This window comes from Pseudorca crassidens, chromosome 7 (genome assembly GCF_039906515.1).
Source record: "Pseudorca crassidens isolate mPseCra1 chromosome 7, mPseCra1.hap1, whole genome shotgun sequence".
NCBI classification, from domain to species: domain Eukaryota; kingdom Metazoa; phylum Chordata; class Mammalia; order Artiodactyla; family Delphinidae; genus Pseudorca; species Pseudorca crassidens.
The window spans coordinates 32,216,032-32,236,542 of record NC_090302.1 but is presented as its reverse complement, the minus strand read 5'-3'; the positions used below and the strand labels follow the sequence as shown (position 1 = coordinate 32,236,542).

Below are 20,511 nucleotides of genomic sequence, written 5' to 3'. Positions count from 1 at the left end.
TCCCGGCGCGGCCGCGCGCACCCCGCCCCGCCCCGCGCGCACCCCGCCCCGCCCCGCCCCGCCCCGCCCGGCCCGGCCGAGAGCTGCTCTGAATGGAGAAGGGGCGGGGGTGATCGAGGGGAACCTACTCCGCTATCTGCCGCGCGCGGCGGCGGCGGGGCCCGGCCAACCGCCGAATTTAGTAACATTGCCTGCGTCAATCACGCGCCTCGCGTGCGTCAGTGCCGCGCGGCTCCAGGTCCTGCTACCCCCACCCGCCCGCCTTTGAATGGATGCAATGTAGCAGCGCCCTCCTTCTTTGTGAGACTGGATTGGAACCCGTGGCAGTGCAGAGGCACTGTTCCTGTCCGCTAGGTCAACTTTCGTAGTACCCTTCCAGGTCTTCTCCACACCACCCTGTCTGAAGCGGAAGTGGAGGCGAAGAAATATACCCATAGCATATGTATAATTCTAGTTTTGTTTCCAAGTTTCTTGTGGTAGCTCGAACCTTCAGTTCTGAGTTGTGTGCTCCGCCCCACACACACACGCAAAGATTGTAACAGGTCAAAGACATAAATGTCACGTCTGATTCAAGCGGACCACATGGGGACCATGTCTGTCTGCATTGTTTCACTCAAATACTTTCTCCTTCTCAAAAAAATCATTTTTAAAAGAGGTTGTTTTCACCCAGCTGCAACCTTTGGAACTAGGAGACTTTAATTCTGATAAAATTTTGTTTTTGTTTTCAGCAAGAAATTCACACTTAAATTCATCACTTCCAGGAAGAAATTGCTCTCCCTAACAGAATCGCCCAGGCTTTCAGCTCACCATTTCATAACAAATGTGTCCCAGGAGACCAGAGCAAATCCCGTAGCGAGGGACTGACTAATAAATCCTGTTGACTGATTTCGAAATGTTTAATTTGGGAGGTGGGAGGGTAGGCCCGTCTACAACCATCAAAAAGTGAAAGTGCGACCTGAGAGTTACATTTCTGATGGGAGGGGGGTGATTTGCAAGTCAGACCCGCTCAGCTGTTCAACACGTGTGTTTGTTTTACACACAATAAGTAGCTTCTGCTGCAGCGCGCGCGGATGACGGATGTGCACTTAGTTGGGTTATAAAGTCCAGTTAGGAAACCCACATTTAAGTGTAAAGAAATAAAACCTTATCTTCCCAGAGCCATCGGTATCCCTGTGCAAAACACGCACCCAGCAAATGATGGGAGGAGGAGAGAGATTAGCCTAGGCGCAGGGAGCCAGAGAGACGTAAACAGCTTTAGAACTGTTGCTTGGGGAAAGAGCAGCACCTCGGGGAGTCTTCGGACTGGTGCCTGACTCCTGCACCCGCTGCCAGGTCACTCGGAGAAGCTGGCTGGCTGAGCCTTCCCTTTCGGAAGAGCTGTCCTCTCTCTTACCCCCTCGCCCTGGCTCCCTGCCTCGGGGCAGCCTCGGAGGCGCGCCAGTAGCACTCCTCCAACTCTACTCCACCCGAGTCTGACAGCTGGGCGGTCCCGCCTGACCCGCGGGCGGGCCGCTGCACCCTCTTACAGAATAGGGCCCGGGCAAGCAGCGCGGTTGCAAACGGGTTGGCAGCGCGGGTCCGAAAGGCCCCCGGGCCGGGACTGGCCGCGCGGCATAGTTTCCATTGCGCTACCCTGCAAATGGCCGGGGAACGCGCGCGCGCGCGCGCACACATGCACACACACCCCCTCCCTCGCACACGCGGAACCGGCTGGGCCAGGGGAGGGAGGAGGAGGGTGACGTAGCGTCCCATGGCGTCACATTGACGTCTCGCATTCCAGGCACTCTATGGAGAGGCCGCTAGGGCTCCTGTGGCATAAATGACGTGCCGAGAGAGAGAGCGAACGCGCAGCCGGGAGAGCGGAGTCTCCTGCCTCCCGCCCCCCACCCCTCCAGCTCCTGCTCCTCCTCCGCTCCCCACACACAGACAAGCTCACACCCGCTCCCTCACTCGCACACACAGACACACGCGCGCACACACGCTCCTCACACACACTCCACTCTCTCCCGCGCGCTCACACCCCTCTCACCCTGCGCCCTCGCGGGTGCAGCGCTGCGCGGCAGGCGGACGCCCCTCCCGGTCTCACTTTGCAACGCTGACAGCGCCGGCGGTGGCTGTGGAGGTGGGAACAGAAGCGGCATCCTACCCCCTGGTCGCGGCCCGAGCCAGGACGCCCGCGGAACCCCTCGGCGGCGCTCTCCCATGAATCGGGATCGCAGCATCCCCTGCCAGCAGCTCACTGCCTCTGGGAGCCGCTGGACTTCTACACCGCAGCCCTTCCGGGACAGCAACTGTGACTCCCACCCCCCCCGCCGCCCCCAGTGCAGATTTCGGGGCAGCTTTCTAGAAACTCGCTCTAAAGACGGAACCGCCACAGCACTCAAGTACGTATGAGATTCGCTCAGTTAATAGGGGGACTTGCTAAAAAGTTGGCGCGCTGGGAAGCTTAGCTTCTGAAATTGACAACTTTGAGTGTGGGGTTTTCCCCCCTCGCCTCCTCGCTCAGGCTTTGCTCGCGGAGTCGCCGGTGGGTTCTGATCTGAAACTTTTCCCCCGTAGCGGGCCTGCGGGGATCTCTGGAGCTTGTGGGATTCCTCTCCCTACCCAAAGAGGCGAAAAGCCTCTAACAAAGAGGAGGACCGGGATTTGTGCAGTAGCAGCTCCAGCGATGTAATTCAGGGTATTTCGGCTCTAGTTGTCATGGTAATGATGCTCTAGGCGGCGGCAGCGGCAGGGAGTTGCAGCTCCGGTGATGAACGGCAGTAATTTTCCTGCCTTTTAACTAGGATTGAAAATAGGGGCTCCGGTGGGTCCAAGTTAATATGCCTAATGGTGACTCCGAGACGGTTGACTGGGAGGAAGCTTGGGAGGGAAGGGGCCTGGTCAGCAGCGGCCGGAGTTTGCAGCGGCGCTCCGAGGATCTCAGGAAAGAGGGCGTAATTGTAGGAATGTGGCTTATTGTATTGAAATGAGCCTGGGGCTCCACCAGGCACGTCTGCCTGGCATCGCCGACTTGCCCGTTTACACTTTTCCCTTCGGAGGTAATCGGGTGTAATTGCCGACCCCAGTGCCCCGACACGCGTGGGAACGGTGTCCCTCTCCTCCGGGCCTTGAGTCGGTATGGGAGAGGCGTGTTTTACTCTTAACTGACAGAACTCGCGCTTTTGGAGAAGTTGCTCGTAGTGTTTTACTCTTCATAGAAATGAAAGTTCTCGGTGGTGAGAGGAGAGCGGTCAAGCGGGCGCAGCCTGCGGAGGCTGACTTCCAAAGGCACCTCTCGAACCTGTTGGAAGCTTGGGTCAGTCGTGAGGGAGAAAGCATTTGTCCCTTCGTTCCAAAGAACGTTCTTGGAGATTGTCATTTATTTATTATGCCCACGGATTCTCCAGAGGGAAGAGCTGCAAGGAGTTGGGTAATCAGAAATCTCGGGCTATTATCCCAGAGCCCTAGGGTGCCAGGAGAGAGGTACTGGGCGCCCTTCAGTCATTTCATCGCGAATCCAATCCTGAATCTTCTTTTCCCACGACGGAGAAATATTTTATAGAACTGAGCTAGGGAAAGGAACAGCTGCCTAACGCGGCTGCTGAGCACAATGAATGAAGTTTGAGTTTATTCGAGTTCTCTTATCCGAGCAAGACGCTCGTAATGTGAATATCAAAGACCTCTTAGGCCACAGCAGCCTCCACACCCGCTCCCTGCCCCCGCACCCCCACCCCCCCACCCCCACCCCCGCTTCCCTGGGACCGTGCGCTCGCAGAAATTCTCCCCCGCGGTTTGTCTCCTCTCCCTCTGTCTTTCTGAGAATCTCTGTCTTTGCCTTTCTGTCGGTCTCTTCTCCACTCCTCCTGCCCCCGCCCAACCTCCGCCCCCGCTCCCCAGGGTTGGAAACTCCGTGGAGGAGCCCCGGTCACAATGGTGCGTTTCACGGTTTCCTTCACACACTTCACCACGGGGAGGGGAACACGGGGGTGTTCCTTTCGTCTGCCCACGAGAAAGAAAGGGGCTTTGACAGAGGTAGTTATTTCTTCCTAATTTACAACCCCGAGGCTCCGTGCTCCCGGCCGCGGCGGCCGCGAGCGGGAGCGGAGCAACGTGTTTCCAGGCTCTGAGGCTTTGCCTAGGTAACCGGTCGTTTCGGGGCGGGGGGGTAGGGGGGGCGGAGAGAGCCGAGGGGCGCTCGGCTCGGCGGCTGTAGGAAGTGCGGTGTGGCTCTTCCCCGTGAACGCCGGGCGCTCGAGGGGAGCCCCTTCCTTGGGAAGACGCTACCCTCGCCCACCCCAGTCAGAGGCCTACCCTTGGAGAAAGACTCCGCTTGAAAGGCCGCGGTGAAGGGCGGGAATGCGGGCACCTGGAGGAGGTGGTGGGAGGTTGCCAGAGACTCCCACTGAAGATGCGGGAGGGACGGGAAGCGCAAGCTACAGCCGTGGGAAGATCCGCCCTTGACTGCGCTAGGGCGAGCGCAGGCTTTCTGTAGTATCAGCTGGGGCTGGGGTTGGGGATGGCAAGGGAATCCCCCATTTCCTGGCCGTCGAGGGCTCCCCGGATCTGGGGGCTCCGATACCCTCTTTCCTTTCAGGCAAGCCCAGGGGCGGCGGGAGACGAAACTTATCCGACACCCGCGGCCCGCGCACCCCCGAGGTTTTTGGAATTTTGGTAGTTTGGGGTTTTTTATTTTTCGAGTCCCCGTTCCCATCCGTTAAGCTGCGAGTGGGTGCGGGCAAAGGGGGCGCTATAGGCCGGATTTTGGGGCCGTGGGATCCTTACCCGAGGCCCGCCGAAATGAGCTTCTAGCTACAAAGTTTCGCTAAGGCTTTGCGCAGAGACGCTCACCCCAGAGCCGCTCTCGGCGCCCTCCGGAATGTGCCCCCCTCCGGGTCGCCGGATGGCCCCGAGCCTCGAAGTCGCCCACCCTCTGGGATACCGCCCGCTGGGCGCAGGGGGCCTCCCTCCCCTCTCACCACCAGCGGCAAACGCCAACCGCCTTGTGCCTCGTTTCCAGCGCCGGCCTATTTCCACTGTGTCCTTTTGTTTGCTTGACCCCTGGCCCCCGAAACTCGCGGCTAATAGAGGCGAAGCTCCATTAGCATTTAGAATGAAAAGCGCAGACTTTCTTAATTCCTCGGGGCATTCATGCATTCGTTCCGTACCCTGTGCCTTTCCTATGCAACGTGTAAAATTTGTATTTGAGGGGTGGGGGCGGGTGAAGTTGGAAAATATTTTCCGCTCGTGCACACTCACAGACTCCGATTCGGGCGGAACTCCTTCCTCAAGTGTTCTCCATTCTTCGGTTTTCATGACATCGTTAGCTTGGAACCAATTGTGGGGGCAGATAGATTAATTTCTGGGCGACGACTGGCTGCGCGTTTTTTTAGCCTCGGTTCGGGAACCACAAAACCGCGGTGAGCGCGGGCAGCCTTTCCTCGGCTCCCCCAAGGCGCTGTGATGCTTGCTGCCCGGGGACTCCGGTCACCTTAAGCACTGCTTTCTTACCCTTCTAATTCTTTTGTAATTAATGCATTTCTAGAGATCTATTCAACCCTCACCGCCGTACGCCCAGTCCAGGCCGCGGTGACCCAGCGTGGTCTCACTGTGACCTTTGTCTTCTCTCCTGGTGCCCGCAGAGCCCACTGCGGAAGAGCGCAGCCCGGCAAGCCCCAGCCCTGAGACTGGACCCTCAGCGGAGCCGGGCAGCACCTCCGCCGCTTCGCCCCGCCGGACGTCCCCGCCTCCTCCACTCTCAGCCTCCGCTGGAGAGACCCCCAGCCCCACCATTCAGCGCGCAAGATATCCTCCAGGTAGGTCTGAAGGCACGACCCCTTATTCCTCCCGGGCTGGGATATGTGGGTGGGGGAGCCACATACCCAGCAAGCAGGCTGGTCGACTTGCCCAGCGCCAGGACAGCGAGTGACTGCTGGCCGCGAATTTCACGGCACAGGTGGCTTCCTTGCACGAATCTCCTCTGGATACCACACCCTGTTGCTACCTAGTGGAGCAGCCAAATTAAATTAATCGTATTGCTCAAAGATATTTTTCCTGAGAAAAATGCAAATACACCAACAGATTTGGATCTTTTATACATTTTAATGTCTTCATATTTGCTCTATTTTTAATGCTAATGCATTTAAGTTATGGGATCATTTCGAACAATGCAAAGCATTTTTGTTTGTATAAAACGCAAATCATTTGGGTGCAGACATTTGGATTATTGAAGCTCAAAGGGAAAGAGAGAAAGCATTTGAGCTGAAAACCAAGGAGTAAATTTGATTTGGGCAAAAGAAAGGATTGCAGGTTTGGCTTGTAATACCTCTTTATGCATTTGGTAAAGGGATACCAGGTGCCTGGCCAAAGAGATGCAGATAAATAGAACTCAGTCCCAGCAAGCTCATCTTCTATCTGGAAACCTCAGAAAGACAAAAAGAAGAGCAATAGGTAGGGATTGGCAAAGAAGAATGATAGAAAAGACTCATGGAGAAATTCAAGGGAGGAGAACAAATGAAACATCAGGCAGTGTTCTTTCTTTTAAATGACTAGCCTTTCATTTTACCCCAACAACTGGACAGCAGGATAAGTGCTCTTTTAACTTCAAACTAATGAGTGTTTGTAGGGCGCTCGGAAAATAAAGGCTTGAACTGGCCTCTCCTCATCACTGCTTCTTCCACCAGGCCTTCAACACCTTTCTACAAGTCAAGATTTCATCCCATACATGTATGACTCAATCAGATTTGGAAATGTGGGTAAGAGAAAGATGTCAAAGGAGATGTTAAGTATTCACTTTTCTATTAGTCACACCTTTTACACCATAGACTCCAAAGACACGTTAAGCACGTGGTTTTCCTTTGGCTCAGAAAAACCAACCACCAGAAACTGCCCAGCTTACTATTTATATTTAGCCATAAAGAAAGGGAAATAATTAGATAAATTATCCACTAGATCCAATATTTCTTAGGGCTTTCTCATCCAGTTCAACCTCTCTGAACAATAGTAAGCACTCCAGATATCATTGCTTTGGGGGCTGAGAGAAACTAAACCTATTAAGAAACTGCTTTCTTTTCTAGGGGTGCTAATTCTTCTGTCATGAGAAAATATGTAGATAACTAACCTATTATGACAACTGTAAACTACTGTTATAAAGCAGCCACTGATATATTTTATTTCTTAGAATGGGGGGGAAAATACACACACACACATATATATATAGCATACATGGCAGAGAGCAGGTTTGGTGGGTGTTCTGTTGCAGCTGCTGATCTTTTTCTTTGCAGATGGTGCAAACTCCCCCGAGTCCATTTCCTGGACCTACGTTCCTACCTCACCACCTAGCTGGCTGAAATCATCAACAGGGGTCCAGTTTGAGCAGGCTGCTAGCCTTTCTTGGAGGAGTAGGGAGAGGGTGGGAGAAAGCAGCCACAATGTGTGTGGGTAGCCTCAGTTGGCACTGATAAAATGTTAGAATGTCACTGGGCCAGTAAGTCCCATGTAGGACACCTTTTTTTTTTCTTTCTTTTACTAACTCATAGGTTTATAAATCAAAGCGTGTGACTTGGGGGATGAGTAGTCTCTTTCACCCAAAAGAAACCAACACAGCATTCACTGGATTTCTTCTTGTCCTCCCAATTTGTGGCCGAGGTCACTTCATTTAATCTCTAGGGCTAAAAACCACTTTTAAAAACACGACTGGGCTTATGAGGGAAGACATCAAAATTCACAGATATAGTGGAGGACAGGGCAAGGGAGGGAAGGTGAGCACAGAAATCCTCAGGAGGCTGGGTTTTGGCAACCTGTGGCCCCTTTGGCAGTTTGTCAGGGATTCAACTTTCTTCCCAGGGGAAGAAGGAAGGAAGGAAGGGAGGAAGGAAGGAAGGGAGGGAGGGAGGAAGGAAGGACGGACTCTAAGTCTATGATACTAGAAGGTGAAAAGAATGTCACTTCCTCTCTATTTCCCATATTGGAGAGCGACAAGTCCATTGCTACCTATTAGCTAGCAAGAGTGCCGACTTGCTTCTGAGAGACCTTTTTCCTCTCCCTTGCAGATATGCCCTGTGTGCAAGCCCAGTATAGCCCTTCACCGCCAGGTTCCAGTTATGCAGCACAGACATATGGCTCGGAATACACCACGGAGATCATGAATCCTGATTACTCCAAGCTGACCATGGACCTCGGCAGCACCGAGATCACGGCCACGGCTACCACGTCCCTGCCCAGCTTCAGTACCTTCATGGAGGGCTACTCGAGCAACTACGAACTCAAGCCCTCCTGCCTGTACCAGATGCAGCCGTCGGGGCCCCGGCCTTTGATCAAGATGGAGGAGGGCCGCGCGCACGGCTACCACCATCACCACCATGACCACCACCACCACCACCACCACCAGCAGCAGCCATCCATTCCACCACCCTCCGGCCCAGAGGACGAGGTGCTGCCCAGCACCTCCATGTACTTTAAGCAGTCCCCGCCGTCCACCCCCACCACGCCGGGCTTCCCCCAGCAGGCAGGGGCGATGTGGGAGGACACGCTGTCCTCGGCACAGGGCTGCATCGCACCCGGCCCGTTGCTCGACCAGCCGATGAAGGCGGTGCCCACGGTGGCAGGCGCGCGCTTCCCGCTCTTCCCCTTCAAGCCCTCGCCGCCGCACCCGCCCGCGCCCAGCCCCGCAGGCGGCCACCACCTCGGATACGACCCGACGGCCGCTGCCGCGCTGAGCCTGCCGCTGGGAGCCGCCGCCGCCGCCGCCGCCGCCGCCGCCGCGGGCAGCCAGGCAGCTGCGCTCGAGGGCCACCCGTATGGGCTGCCGCTGGCCAAGAGGGCGGCCGCACTGGCCTTCCCGCCGCTCGGCCTCACGGCCTCCCCCACCGCATCCAACCTGCTGGGCGAGAGCCCCAGCCTGCCGTCGCCGCCCAACAGGAGCTCGGCGTCGGGCGAGGGCACGTGCGCTGTGTGCGGGGACAACGCCGCCTGCCAGCACTACGGTGTGCGCACCTGCGAGGGCTGCAAGGGCTTCTTCAAGGTGAGCACTCGCCCCTCCGGCTCCCTCTCCCCTCAGCAGCCAGCCTCCCCAGACACCCGCTCGAGTGAGCGAGTGAGCGTCTAAGCGGGCCCTTCCCGGTTTGAGAGGTGTACTGGTTATACTGTGCATTTCAGAAGCCTTTCCTAGCACCCTCACACCCACTTTCTCAGGGCTTTTTAACTTGACGTCCATTACAGGAGGCCCAGACGGGCTTGAGGGGGCTGTGAACTTCCTGACTTGGCGTTACCTCCTGCTTATTTTTCTGGAGAGAGCTTTCAGCAGATTCGCAAAGGGATCTGTGACCTCAAAAATGCAAACACCTCACTGTGTTCCTCTTCTGTCCATCCAGGATGTCTGAGGGAATAGGGTCTGTGTGCCAGGCCCTGGGTATTTGTATCTCATTTAATCCTCCTAGGAAGAGCTAGGACTCTAGACTCAAACAGAACTGACATTGAATTTTGGTCACCCACTAGCTATTTTTACTAACAGCGTCTTGAATGTTTAATTATCCTTGTTTCATAGATGAGGAAATGGAGGCTCAGGGAGGTTAACTGCCCCTGGACACACACTCAGAGAGTGAGATGGAGGCAGGATGCCAACTCATGTTTGCATGACCTCAACGTGCATGCCCTCTTCACAGCTCTGCAGCTGCAGAATAGACAGGGGCAGCTGATGGATGCAGTTTGGGGCAGCTTGCTCTGTAGAAGATAGTAGCTGGGGTCTCATCTTCTGTACCACACAGAGTGGGGACACTCTTCATTATCTCAGAGACCCAAAGGAGAATTTTATAGCGGGAGGGTCTTCAGCCTCCCCCTTATTTTGCCCAGGAGGATACTGAAGTCTAGAGAGGTGATTTAGTTGCACATGGGGACAGTTCCAGCTGGTTTCTCCTGACTCTTGAGTTCAGTGCTCTTCTCACCACTCAGGGGGAACAGGCCTTGTTCTCTTGCAGCTCTGTTTTTGCTGCTGACTCCCAGACTTCTTCAGACACTTAATTCTGTGCCACCCCCCCCACTCCTCACTCCCCTGGCTATTATGTCAGGCATTTGCAAACCCCTGGATGCTCAATAATCACTTCCTAGCCTTCAGTGCTGGGCAGGGTGGAGGGAGAGGAGAAGCTGGATGCTGATTGGATAATGAGGATTTGGGAGGCCAATAGGATGTATCTGGGAGCATGCTGGAATTGGAGTCAGAACACTCAAATAGGAGTCCTTGATCTGTCACCTACCAATTTTATGATGTTGGGCATGACACTTCCTTCCAGGCCTCAGTTTCCCTATCAGGTGAATAAATTTCAGAGAAAGGCTGTGAGTATTAAATGAGAGAAATGTTTATGAAAGCACTTTATAAGCTTTAAAGGGCCATAAAAGAATAGTTCATTATAAATGAAAATAGAAACATTTATTAAAAAAATGCACATGTGTGCATTGGTATACATACCAACAAGCAACAGTTATTTTTGATCTGGAGATAGGAATTATGTGATTAATTTCTGCAGATAAATGAGAAAATGCTTGTGGAAGGATTTTGCAGTATGTTAAATGCCATACAGGAGGTATGCAGGATTATGATGTTTTAAATGTAGAACCATCGGTTTAGCCGTTTTTTTTCTGTCTTAACTACTCAAGCTTTACTTTCAAGTAACTGCATTCCTTTAGCAGATTTGCTTTTTACAGCATTTCAGCGGAAATGCTGAAAGGCAGTGAAATGGGCAGCTGAAAGGGGAAAAAGAAAGAAAAACAAGAGAAGTATAAGTAATCCACAAATATAATCACCCCTGAATTGACCAAAATACAGGAGTGGTGATACATTCCTCGTCTACAAATGTCAATTAAGTGTTCCCCAACAGCATCCTTCTTCAGCAGCAATATCTTGAAAACAAATCTATACTAGAAAGGGTAGGGGTAGGATAAGGGAGAACCACCCCACAGATCTGTTAATTAAGGGAACGGGAGCAGGTTTTACCCAGTGGCTTTCTACCATTAAATTGAATTCTTTAAAAATGTGACATGAAGTGCAGTTAATGATGGGAATTCAGTGATTGAACCATAACGATCTCTCCCTGTCCTTAAACTATTGTGCAGGCATACACAAATGTGAGGAAGGTTTGAGGTTATTGGGAAAACGTATACCTGAAGCAAAATGCCACCAGCACTGAAACTGGGATATCTTTGAGGACGATGGCAAGAAATAGAGTTTTTTTAATTACTTCATGTTCAATGAAAGAGAGCTTCATTTAGGAAACACAAGTCTCCTACCCTTACAAACTGCTGCGAATTTAAATGGTGGAAACCTCAGAAGTATGTTTGTGTTTTGGAAATTTTGCATTTTAAACTAAAATCACCTGCTAAAGCAGGGAAAATGTATCTGGCTTTAAATTTTATATAAGCAGTTTAGGAATGATCTCTTAAAATGAAATTAAAAGGTGATAGAGTGAAAACTGATACAAGGGGGTTGAGAACTGCTGAAAATTAAAAAAGATAGAAAGTAAATCTATTTAGAATTTTAGACACAAAATAGATCACCAGTCCCAAATTACCTGGATTTCTTTTTTTTATGCAGCCCAGGCTTACCAAATAAATTCCAACTTTCTGCTCTATTTGGAGTTGAATAGATTCAGGTAATTCCTGAATGAGTGGTAAATACACATCCATTTGCACAAATGTTTTTAATTTTTTTTAAAAAATCAAGCATTCTCTTATATTTGGAGCATAAAATATCCTTTATTATTTCTTCATGTTTCATTTTAAAATTATACATGATTCTGAAGAATACAACATTATTTTATAACCAGGCCCAAGTTTTATGATACGTCTTTTACAGTATGGCTATTTTGATGTCTGTGTCAATAGTCATTTATGAAATAACCAATTAATGGGAATTTTTATTGAAAATATATGGCTCTCATATTCCTTCTTTTATCTCATTCTTTTTGTTTGTTTGGTATTTTTTTTTCTTTCTTGGATGTGATAGCGGTTTTTAGTATCCCGTTTTACGATTTTGCTTTCAAAAATGAGAAATGAACAATTTACCATTCTTTTAAAAATAAAATACACTATACAAGCTGATTAAGTGATTTTTTTGCATTAAAACATTATTTCCTATATGTTATAACTAGACAAGTCCTCGTTTTTGCTTTTTATGATTTCATCTCTATTGGGGAACAAAGCCAGTTTCTGTGATATTTGACTTACAATAGTGATATCCAGCAAAGTACAACCCAGATCATTTTGATTTTATTTTAATAAGGTCAGCAATAATCAGGGGAGTGGAACAAGTAGAAAATTGTTCCCAAAGGGATATTAAAAGTGAAGATAATCTAATCCTCCAAGGTATGATATGTTGACCTGGTAATTTCAGATATGATTTTATCATTCAGACTTGGGTGTCTCCTGAGACTTGCTTCAGAACAATCCGAGATGATTTTCATTGTCAGCAGCTAACACTAATAAAATTGTTTTTCCTGCAGGCTAGCGTGTTAGGAAATTAAATTTATCTAATTATACAAATTGCACTGTCGCTTTTCACATTGTAATTAAAATACATCTTGTCAGGTCCTACCTCTTTCCAGAAACTATTAGTTGACTATCTCTGTATTGTATTTCCTCAGAGAACAGTGCAGAAAAATGCAAAATATGTTTGCCTGGCAAATAAAAACTGCCCTGTAGACAAGAGACGTCGAAACCGATGTCAGTACTGTCGATTTCAGAAGTGTCTCAGTGTCGGAATGGTTAAAGAAGGTATGGATATAATGCTTTTTGTCCAGCTTGCTTATAAATATTCTCAGATATCACTGAAAAAGTTAATGTTTACATTAGAATGGTGAAGTTTCCTAGTTTCCCTTTCTTTTCAACATTTTATTTTTATGGTGTGTATTTACATTCAAAAATAGCTGAGGTCTACTTATTCTAATTTCTCAAAATCAATAGAGAGCCTGTGTACATACATCTTTGTTCTATTTGAGAAGGAGACTTTTAGGGCTAATTCATTACCAAATGTAAGTATGGGGTGGCTTTTATGCTGCTCGTTTCAACTCTCATTAAATCATTGTGTGGCTATTACTCCAAACTTATTGCCACTTTTAAATGGTTGGTATCATTAATGATTTGCTCAACTGTAAAGTGTTTTGATTCCTTTTCGTGATTTATGGCTGTTCATGGATATCTTTGAAGACATTTTTTGTTTGTTCCTCTCGGTATCAGTCGTCCGTACAGATAGTCTGAAAGGGAGGAGAGGTCGGCTGCCTTCCAAACCAAAGAGCCCATTACAGCAGGAAGCCTCTCAGCCCTCTCCACCTTCTCCTCCAATCTGTATGATGAATGCCCTCGTCCGAGCTTTAACAGACTCAACGCCCAGAGATCTCGATTATTCCAGAGTAAGTTTTATGATGTCTTGCTCTTGAATGAATGATCAGGGTCTCTGTTCATGATAATAGTAATAAGAGTGGATTGAATGACTTTGTGCCTGGCACTGTGCTCAACCGTTTTCATACCTTTTCTCTATTTTTCACTTCACTTAACAATTCCAGTGCATCCATTGCACCAAATAATTTTTGCCTTATTGAATCTCTAAATGCCTTAACAAATGACCCTGACAGTGCTGCACCTGTCATACCCATTGTTGCAGGATCCCTGATGGTTGTGCCAACGAAAATTTGCACAGGTGAATTACAATTTGTACATTTCTTTCATGCTTTAGACAAAGTGACTACTTTTTTTTTTCCATATTGTGACCAAACCATCTGGGTAAGCTTCAAGTTATCCTTAAACATTTTACCCAATTGCACTGGCATTGACTGACCTAGTGCTTATACTGAGGGATTAAACCATTGATGGAGAGGAGCAAACACTGGCCTTGACATCGGGAGGTGTCAGGAGGACTGGGATGGAATGCTGCCTCTGCTGCTTCCTGCCTGTGTCACCTGGCTCCTGCTCTTGGCTTTCTCATCCTTACAGTGGAGATGATTACAATATTTAACCTCAGAGGGATGTTTTGAACATCAGTCACACAGGAATGACGGTTGAGAAAACATTTGAAAATTGTAAATGATTACCAGTGTTGTTATTTAAGCCAACCAAAATGTATTAACACTTTTATTTCATATGGGATATAGTAAAATATCATCAGTTTAAACCCTGCAATTTCCCAGAAATTTGGATAACACAAAGAATGATGAGGAAGGATTTTCGGAGCAAAGGTATAAACATTACTGGAAGGCAGTTTTAAAAGAGACTTAGAAAAGCAGACTTCTAGTAAGACAGGGTCTCACCCAAGAAGAAAAGAAAGGAAAAAGATCTCAATTATTGAGCAATTTCTATGTGCTAGGCATTGTGGTACTTTGTCTCATCTAACCATTGAAAGAAGCATGAACTGTACGAATGGTTAATCCCACCGTAAGACAAGAAAACTTAGAAACACAGTTTACGCACAGATAAGAGAGATACCAGTCCAGGGATCCCCAGTTGGTTGATTTGGCTTGGCAGCAGCTACCAGATTGCCCTCTCCAGGTCCAATCAGTATTTCAAACTTCTGGTTGAAGAGCTGGCCAAGAGTGTGAGAGTGTCTGCCATATGCCCTTCTTTTAGGCTGCAATGTTGACGAAAGTGAAGGGGTGATTTGTATATCTGCTGTGATCTTCCTTCCCTCATCCCCTCCCTCATTTTAGGTTGTGAAGCCTCCTCTCCACACTTGAGCACAAGACTTCATATGAGAAGCATGGTAGACCCTTAGCATCAAAGGTTGAGGACTCTTACTCTGATTACAAGTAGCATCTCTTGACTGAAGTCAAGTCTCAAATAATAGTCTAACAGAATAATGCAGTGATTAAGGGCTTAGGTTTTGGAACCATGCAGGCCTCGATTAAAATCCCAACACCATCATGTACTAGCTGGGTGATCTTGAGCAACTGATTAAATCTTTTAATGCATCAGTTTCCTAATCTGTGTTGTGGCGTAATAATAATAATATCTACTTCCCAGGGAAGTTTAAATAAGATGATACTTGTCAAAGCTTTAGCACAGTGCCCTGTATGTTATCTCCTTGACCAAAACTTCTTATTCTATCCTTTGTTGAATGTTCTAATGAGTATAAACACTACACATGTCAGGTGCTGTGTAGCAAAACCACTAAGGTAAGTGTTATGATCTCTCATAGATGAGATTAAAACTGAGAAAGGCTAAAGGACTGACTTGCCCAAGGTCACCTAGTAATATGTATCAGAGATAGAATTAGAAGCCAAGTGGGCCCAATTTGGCCCCCAAAGTCTGTGCTCTTAAAACCATAATTCCTTGCATCTCTGGTTTCAGTGAGAGTGGGTGAGAGAAAAGCATTTGGGAATAAAAACTTTTCCATGAGCCAACTCTGGCCTTCCCTTATGCAATTCATCTGAATTAATGAAGCTTCTTGGCACTGCCTTCACTGAGGCTACAGCACACAATCTGACCTTGTTCTGGGGCATTTGAAATCACTATTGATGGCCAGTCCAGAGGTTTAGTCCACGAAGTGATTTGGTGGGTTGGGGGGGCCCAAATTATCCAATTATTGGTCTACATGGCCTAATTAGTTATTCAGCAGCAAACCCTACCCCGTACTTTGAGTTGTCCCAGATGGGAACTGCCTCACCGTGAAAAATCAATCCACTGTGTTTGCTTGCTTCTGCACCATTCAGGGTGTTAGGCTAGAGTCATCATCCTCATCAACAAACATTTATCCAATTTAATTGTTAGCTTTGCCCAAAATAACAGATTGACCATGCCAGAGTCTGGGTCACACTGATACTACCTTTGGGGCCTGGCTCAATTTTGTAAAGCGTATTTATTTTAATTGCATTGTTTTGGAATTGGGTTGAACCTCATAGCTTGGATTCTCCTGCTTTTAGATAGCTTTACAAAATTATCAAAAATTGGACCCAAATCAATTAAATTAAAAGTCTTTTTTTAATAAAATACAGTGAGTTTTCATCAAAAACTTGGATGAAGGCAGAGAAGGCATGCTGATCACATTTGCAGATGACAGAAAGCTGGGAGGGATCGCTAATATGATGGATGTCAGTGTCAACATTCAGAGTGATTTCGACGAGCTGGAACAGGATGGGCTGAAACCATCGTGAAGAAAGGTCACAAAAATAAGTGTGAAGCTCAGCATTTAGAATATTTTTAAATGGGAGAGCCTTGGCCTGTCAGTGGTTCATGTTAAGAAGATCTCAGGAGTTTATTCCATACACATTCAGTAAGAACCAACCAAGTGTGCAGTGGAAGGGAGGGATGCAAAATTAGCTTAGGCCTCAGTAGTAGAAGCATGGGACTAGAGCCAAGTTGATGGTGTCCCACGGACTCTGTCAGTCCACACTTCAAGGGTGGAGTTCAGTTCCACGCTGGGATTTAAGAGGATGCAGTGTATGTGGATACACTGTTTCTGGAAACTCGAAAAGGATGGTTGGAGGAAATGGAAATACGTAGACAGAAAGGGAGAAGATTCGGCAGGATTAGGTCACACTTTGGCCCTGTTGCCAAGAGGACTGTTGCTCCCTAGGGCAGAACTAGATAGTGAAGGAGGGGGCCCTTCCAGCTCACTCTGAGGACAAGGAAGAGCTCTCCTTGCTACAAGAGCTGCTGTGGAAGCGTGAGTTCATCAACACAAGAAGAAACTAAGGAGAACACATAACAGGGTTCCTCACAAGGAGAGAGGTTATTTTGACTGATAATAATTTCCTTCCAATGTTAAGATTTTATGATTCTAGGGTTTACCTTACTGTCCCTAAATGCAAGTGAATATATATACATATACATATAAGAATATGTGTTGTTAAACAACTTGTTACTTCACAAGATTGAATTTGCTTCATTCTCTTTAAAAAAAAAAATTAACATAAAATGAATGAAGCAAAATGAATTTATTGAATGCCTACTTTGAGCCAGGCACCATCACGTACATTCTTACATAATTTCACTTAAACCCAGTTTATGTGGTACAATTTATGGTTTCAGTCATTTTTTTAATGTCATTCATTGAAATTCAATTTTCATATTACCTTCTCCTTAAAGTTTTTTATTTATTAATTCATAGAACTGGAGGTGATCTTGAGGTCATCTAATCCAAAACCCATATTTCAGAAGAGTAAATAAAGGCTTAAAAAGGCTAAGTGGCTTGCCTAAGGTCAGTGGCAGAGCTGGGGTTAGACCCAAATCTCATCACTCAAAGTAATATGTTTCTCTTTCACCATACTGCCACTTCTGTTTAATAGCAATATACTAGGTTTTTTTTAATAGAAGCTTTATTAGATTTTAAAAATTACAATAAGAGTAATTTATAAAAGGCAGACCATTTAGAAGTGAATAAAGTGAAAAATGAAAGTCTCTTCTTCATTTATTCCTGCCTAGTCTATATCATAGTGGTATACATAATTTTACCTTTTAAAGAAGAATATGCCCTGTCAGTTTTGAGTCAGACAATTGGCTTGACCAAAACAATTTATTAAAGATGCTACCTTCCCCCAGTGAATCAGAGAAATGAGAAAATGTTTTCCAGGCAGGTATGTTCTAATCTTGTACCTGCCTATGTGCCTTTAAGGTAGTAAGTGAGCATTTTCCTCGTTTGTGGGAAAGGGAGGTGAGGAGTTGTTCCAAGTCACAGAGGGAAGGGGGTTTTCAAGGCCAGAAAGAGGGCTCTTCACTCTGTGAAGCGTTCCTGGCTCTGGGAACTTTTCTTCTCCTTTGGGCCAAACTTCTCTCCTTCAAAAGTGAGCTCAGATCATTGTATATCAGTGCAGTCAAAACACGTCACATTTGATTTGTTTCTCCTTGAAATGTTGCTATTCTGTACCCCACAGTTGCCTTTAATGGAGCATTACAAGTATATATAGATACTGGGCTTGTCTTCAGAGCCTGCATAATTACTAATGAGAAAATGCACTTCCCATCCTCATTAGTTGGTCATTTCAAGTATTTTCCAGCAAACTAGGATGTTTTCTGGTAATGGGTGTCACTTAGTATAGTAACAGACTCCAAATACAAGAGATACTGCCCAGATAAAACCAGGCACCAGCAAGTGGCATTTAAATATGTTAACAAGATAGCCTAAGAAACAACATGGTTGACACGTGTTAAACCTACAAAATAAACAACATGAAGATTCTGCAAAGAGGGTGCTTTCATGAAGCTACTCAGAAGACCCTCTCAAATTGCCACCAACTCACTAGATGATTTCAGGCAAGTTCTGCCCCGCTGTAGGCCTCAGTTTTCTCATCTGAAGGCCGAGGAGATTGGACTAAATGCACTGCCATGATCCCTTCCAGCCTTCTCCTTCCCTGACCCTCTGATTCCCCTATGGGTACAGGTCTGCATTTCCCAAAGTGTGGTGCGCAGACTGCATGTATCAGAAGGAGTCAGGGTGTTTGCTTCAAATGCAGATTCTCGGGGCCACAGGCAGGCCTACTGACTCAGAATTGGGGGACGGGGGAAGGCAGGCAGGAATCTGTATTCTGAAGAGGACCTTGGAGGATTCTTTGGCACACTAAGCCTTGAGAACGATCGATATGGTTTAATAAGAACAATTCCATTTTACCTCGTATCTCCTGTATCCCAACTTTCTTGGGGTTGAGAAGGAATGAGCAATAGAGATAAGTTTAACAGAAAGTCATTGATTCATTTAACAATTCTTCCAGAGCAGTGGACACGTTATTGAACAAGATGCAGCTCCTGCCCTCATGGAGCTTACAGGCAAGTGAAGGAGACAGAAAGTAAACAAATATATAACTGCAGTGATGCCATTGACGGGAGGAGAGGAGGGTTTTTTGGTTTTGGTTTGGTTTTTTAGAGAGGGGAGGCAATTAGATCAGAAAAGAAAAAATTGGGGATAAAATATATTCATTGCCACTTTTTAAAGTGTCACTTTTTAAAGTGTAAGAACCTAAGAATATGTATACATAGTTTGGCTCATAGAATGATAACATCTAAAATATAAAGAAATATAAGGACCCAGGGAAAAGTTACATTCTAAGTGGAAACAAAGTGTTCTTAGGACATTTTACATATTTAGCCTGGACTGACACCGAGGAAGAGTAAATAGCAGATTCCACTCTGTGAAATGCGATGAAACATCACATTGCTAAATTTTAGGGCTGGTGTTCACCAAGGGTCTCACGTAATTCCCAAATAACTTATTTTAGGCCTAGGTTGTGGCTGAAATCTGACCTGTATAGCCATGGTATTGCCATTTGAAATGTGCCAACTCAATTTAGTTTAAATAGTATTCATTGTTTTTTGCAGCTCTAGCTTCTCAATCTAAGTGCTTCGGAGAAATCTGCATTAGACATTAGCTATCAGTAAATGCAATATTGTGTCTTTGACTAGTGGTAAAACCTGATTACTGATTATTCATATAGGCTGGAATAAAAAGCATAAATAGGAAAAAAAGATTCATTTTTAAAGTCTTTCTCTATTGGGCCTATGTCTGATGAGAATGGTCAATAAACAAGTATTTCTAGATTTTTCTTTGGTGAACCCCAAAGCTGCTTATCCCAGAGACAGAGGGATGTAGGGGAGCACAGAAGCAGAGATGGGGGTCTGGTTCTTCCAACTCCACGTACAGTATTCCTTAGCGAGGTGTTTATAAATTGCTAGTCCAGGCAGAGAAAGACTCTAAAATGTTTTGTTCCGTTTCTTTAAATCTTATGTTCAGTAGAGGGGATACTTGATTTGTCTGTTCCCCCCAGCAGTTGATGCTGACCCTCCAGTCACCCCCAAGTTACTGGTGGCTCAGGCTGAATCCAGTTTGGCTCCAGAATTCTGAAACATGAACCAGAATCGCTGCAGGTGAAGCTCAGAGGGTCTGGCTGGAGTCTGGCACACAGGGCCTGCTGGCTTTCCTCCCTGCTGGACTCTATCAGAGAAAACAGCACACACAGGCAGCAACTGCATTTCCCTGTGTGCAGGATGCATGAAATGTGAGCCCAGCAGGGGTGGAGGCCTGCAGAGGACCCTGGGGGAAAGCTAAGTGCTCTGGAGGATTCTGAGCAAATATTGGAAGCAGGGAGATTATTGAGTTGTGAGCCATGGTTTCAGGGACTTCAGTGCAGGAGAGAGCTGTTAGGTCCCATTCCTTGACATTCTTTAGTCTTTTTTTCTCCATTTAACACACTATTTTAAAACAACAATGCTGAATCAGTATCAAATTCTAGGCAATACCGTCACACCTGGTGTGATTAGCAACATTTAGAATCATCAAATGCAAAAGCCATCACATGGAACATTCACCAGGGTAGATGATGATCTGGGCCATAAAACACACCTTAACACATTTAAAAGAATAGAAATCATACAGTGTCTGCCGTCAATCCCACAAAGGAATTAAACTAGAAATCAGTAACAGAAAGATAGCTGAATGCAAGAGCCAGAAGGAATCAGCTAGTCTAGTCACTTCCAGCTTCAGAGGCAGAAACAAACCCAGAGAAGTTAAGTGCCTTGTCTAGGGCTGCACAGCAAGTCAGTGCCAGAGTCTGGAGGAGGTCCCCA

At 47.0% G+C, this 20,511-nt stretch overlaps 1 protein-coding gene across 1 annotated transcript in view; it reads left to right on the top strand.

Annotated features, from left to right (window-relative positions):
• The first annotated feature begins 1,849 nt into the window (after positions 1 to 1,849).
• Positions 1,850 to 20,511, top strand: part of NR4A3 (nuclear receptor subfamily 4 group A member 3) — a 39,707-nt gene continuing 21,045 nt past the window's right edge. The window contains exons 1-5 of the mRNA XM_067743826.1: positions 1,850 to 2,384; positions 5,622 to 5,795; positions 8,031 to 9,001; positions 12,612 to 12,741; positions 13,204 to 13,376. Of these exons, the coding sequence (XP_067599927.1) occupies positions 8,033 to 9,001; positions 12,612 to 12,741; positions 13,204 to 13,376 (1,272 nt within the window). The 5' untranslated portion in view covers positions 1,850 to 2,384; positions 5,622 to 5,795; positions 8,031 to 8,032. The remainder of the gene's footprint in view (positions 2,385 to 5,621; positions 5,796 to 8,030; positions 9,002 to 12,611; positions 12,742 to 13,203; positions 13,377 to 20,511) is intronic.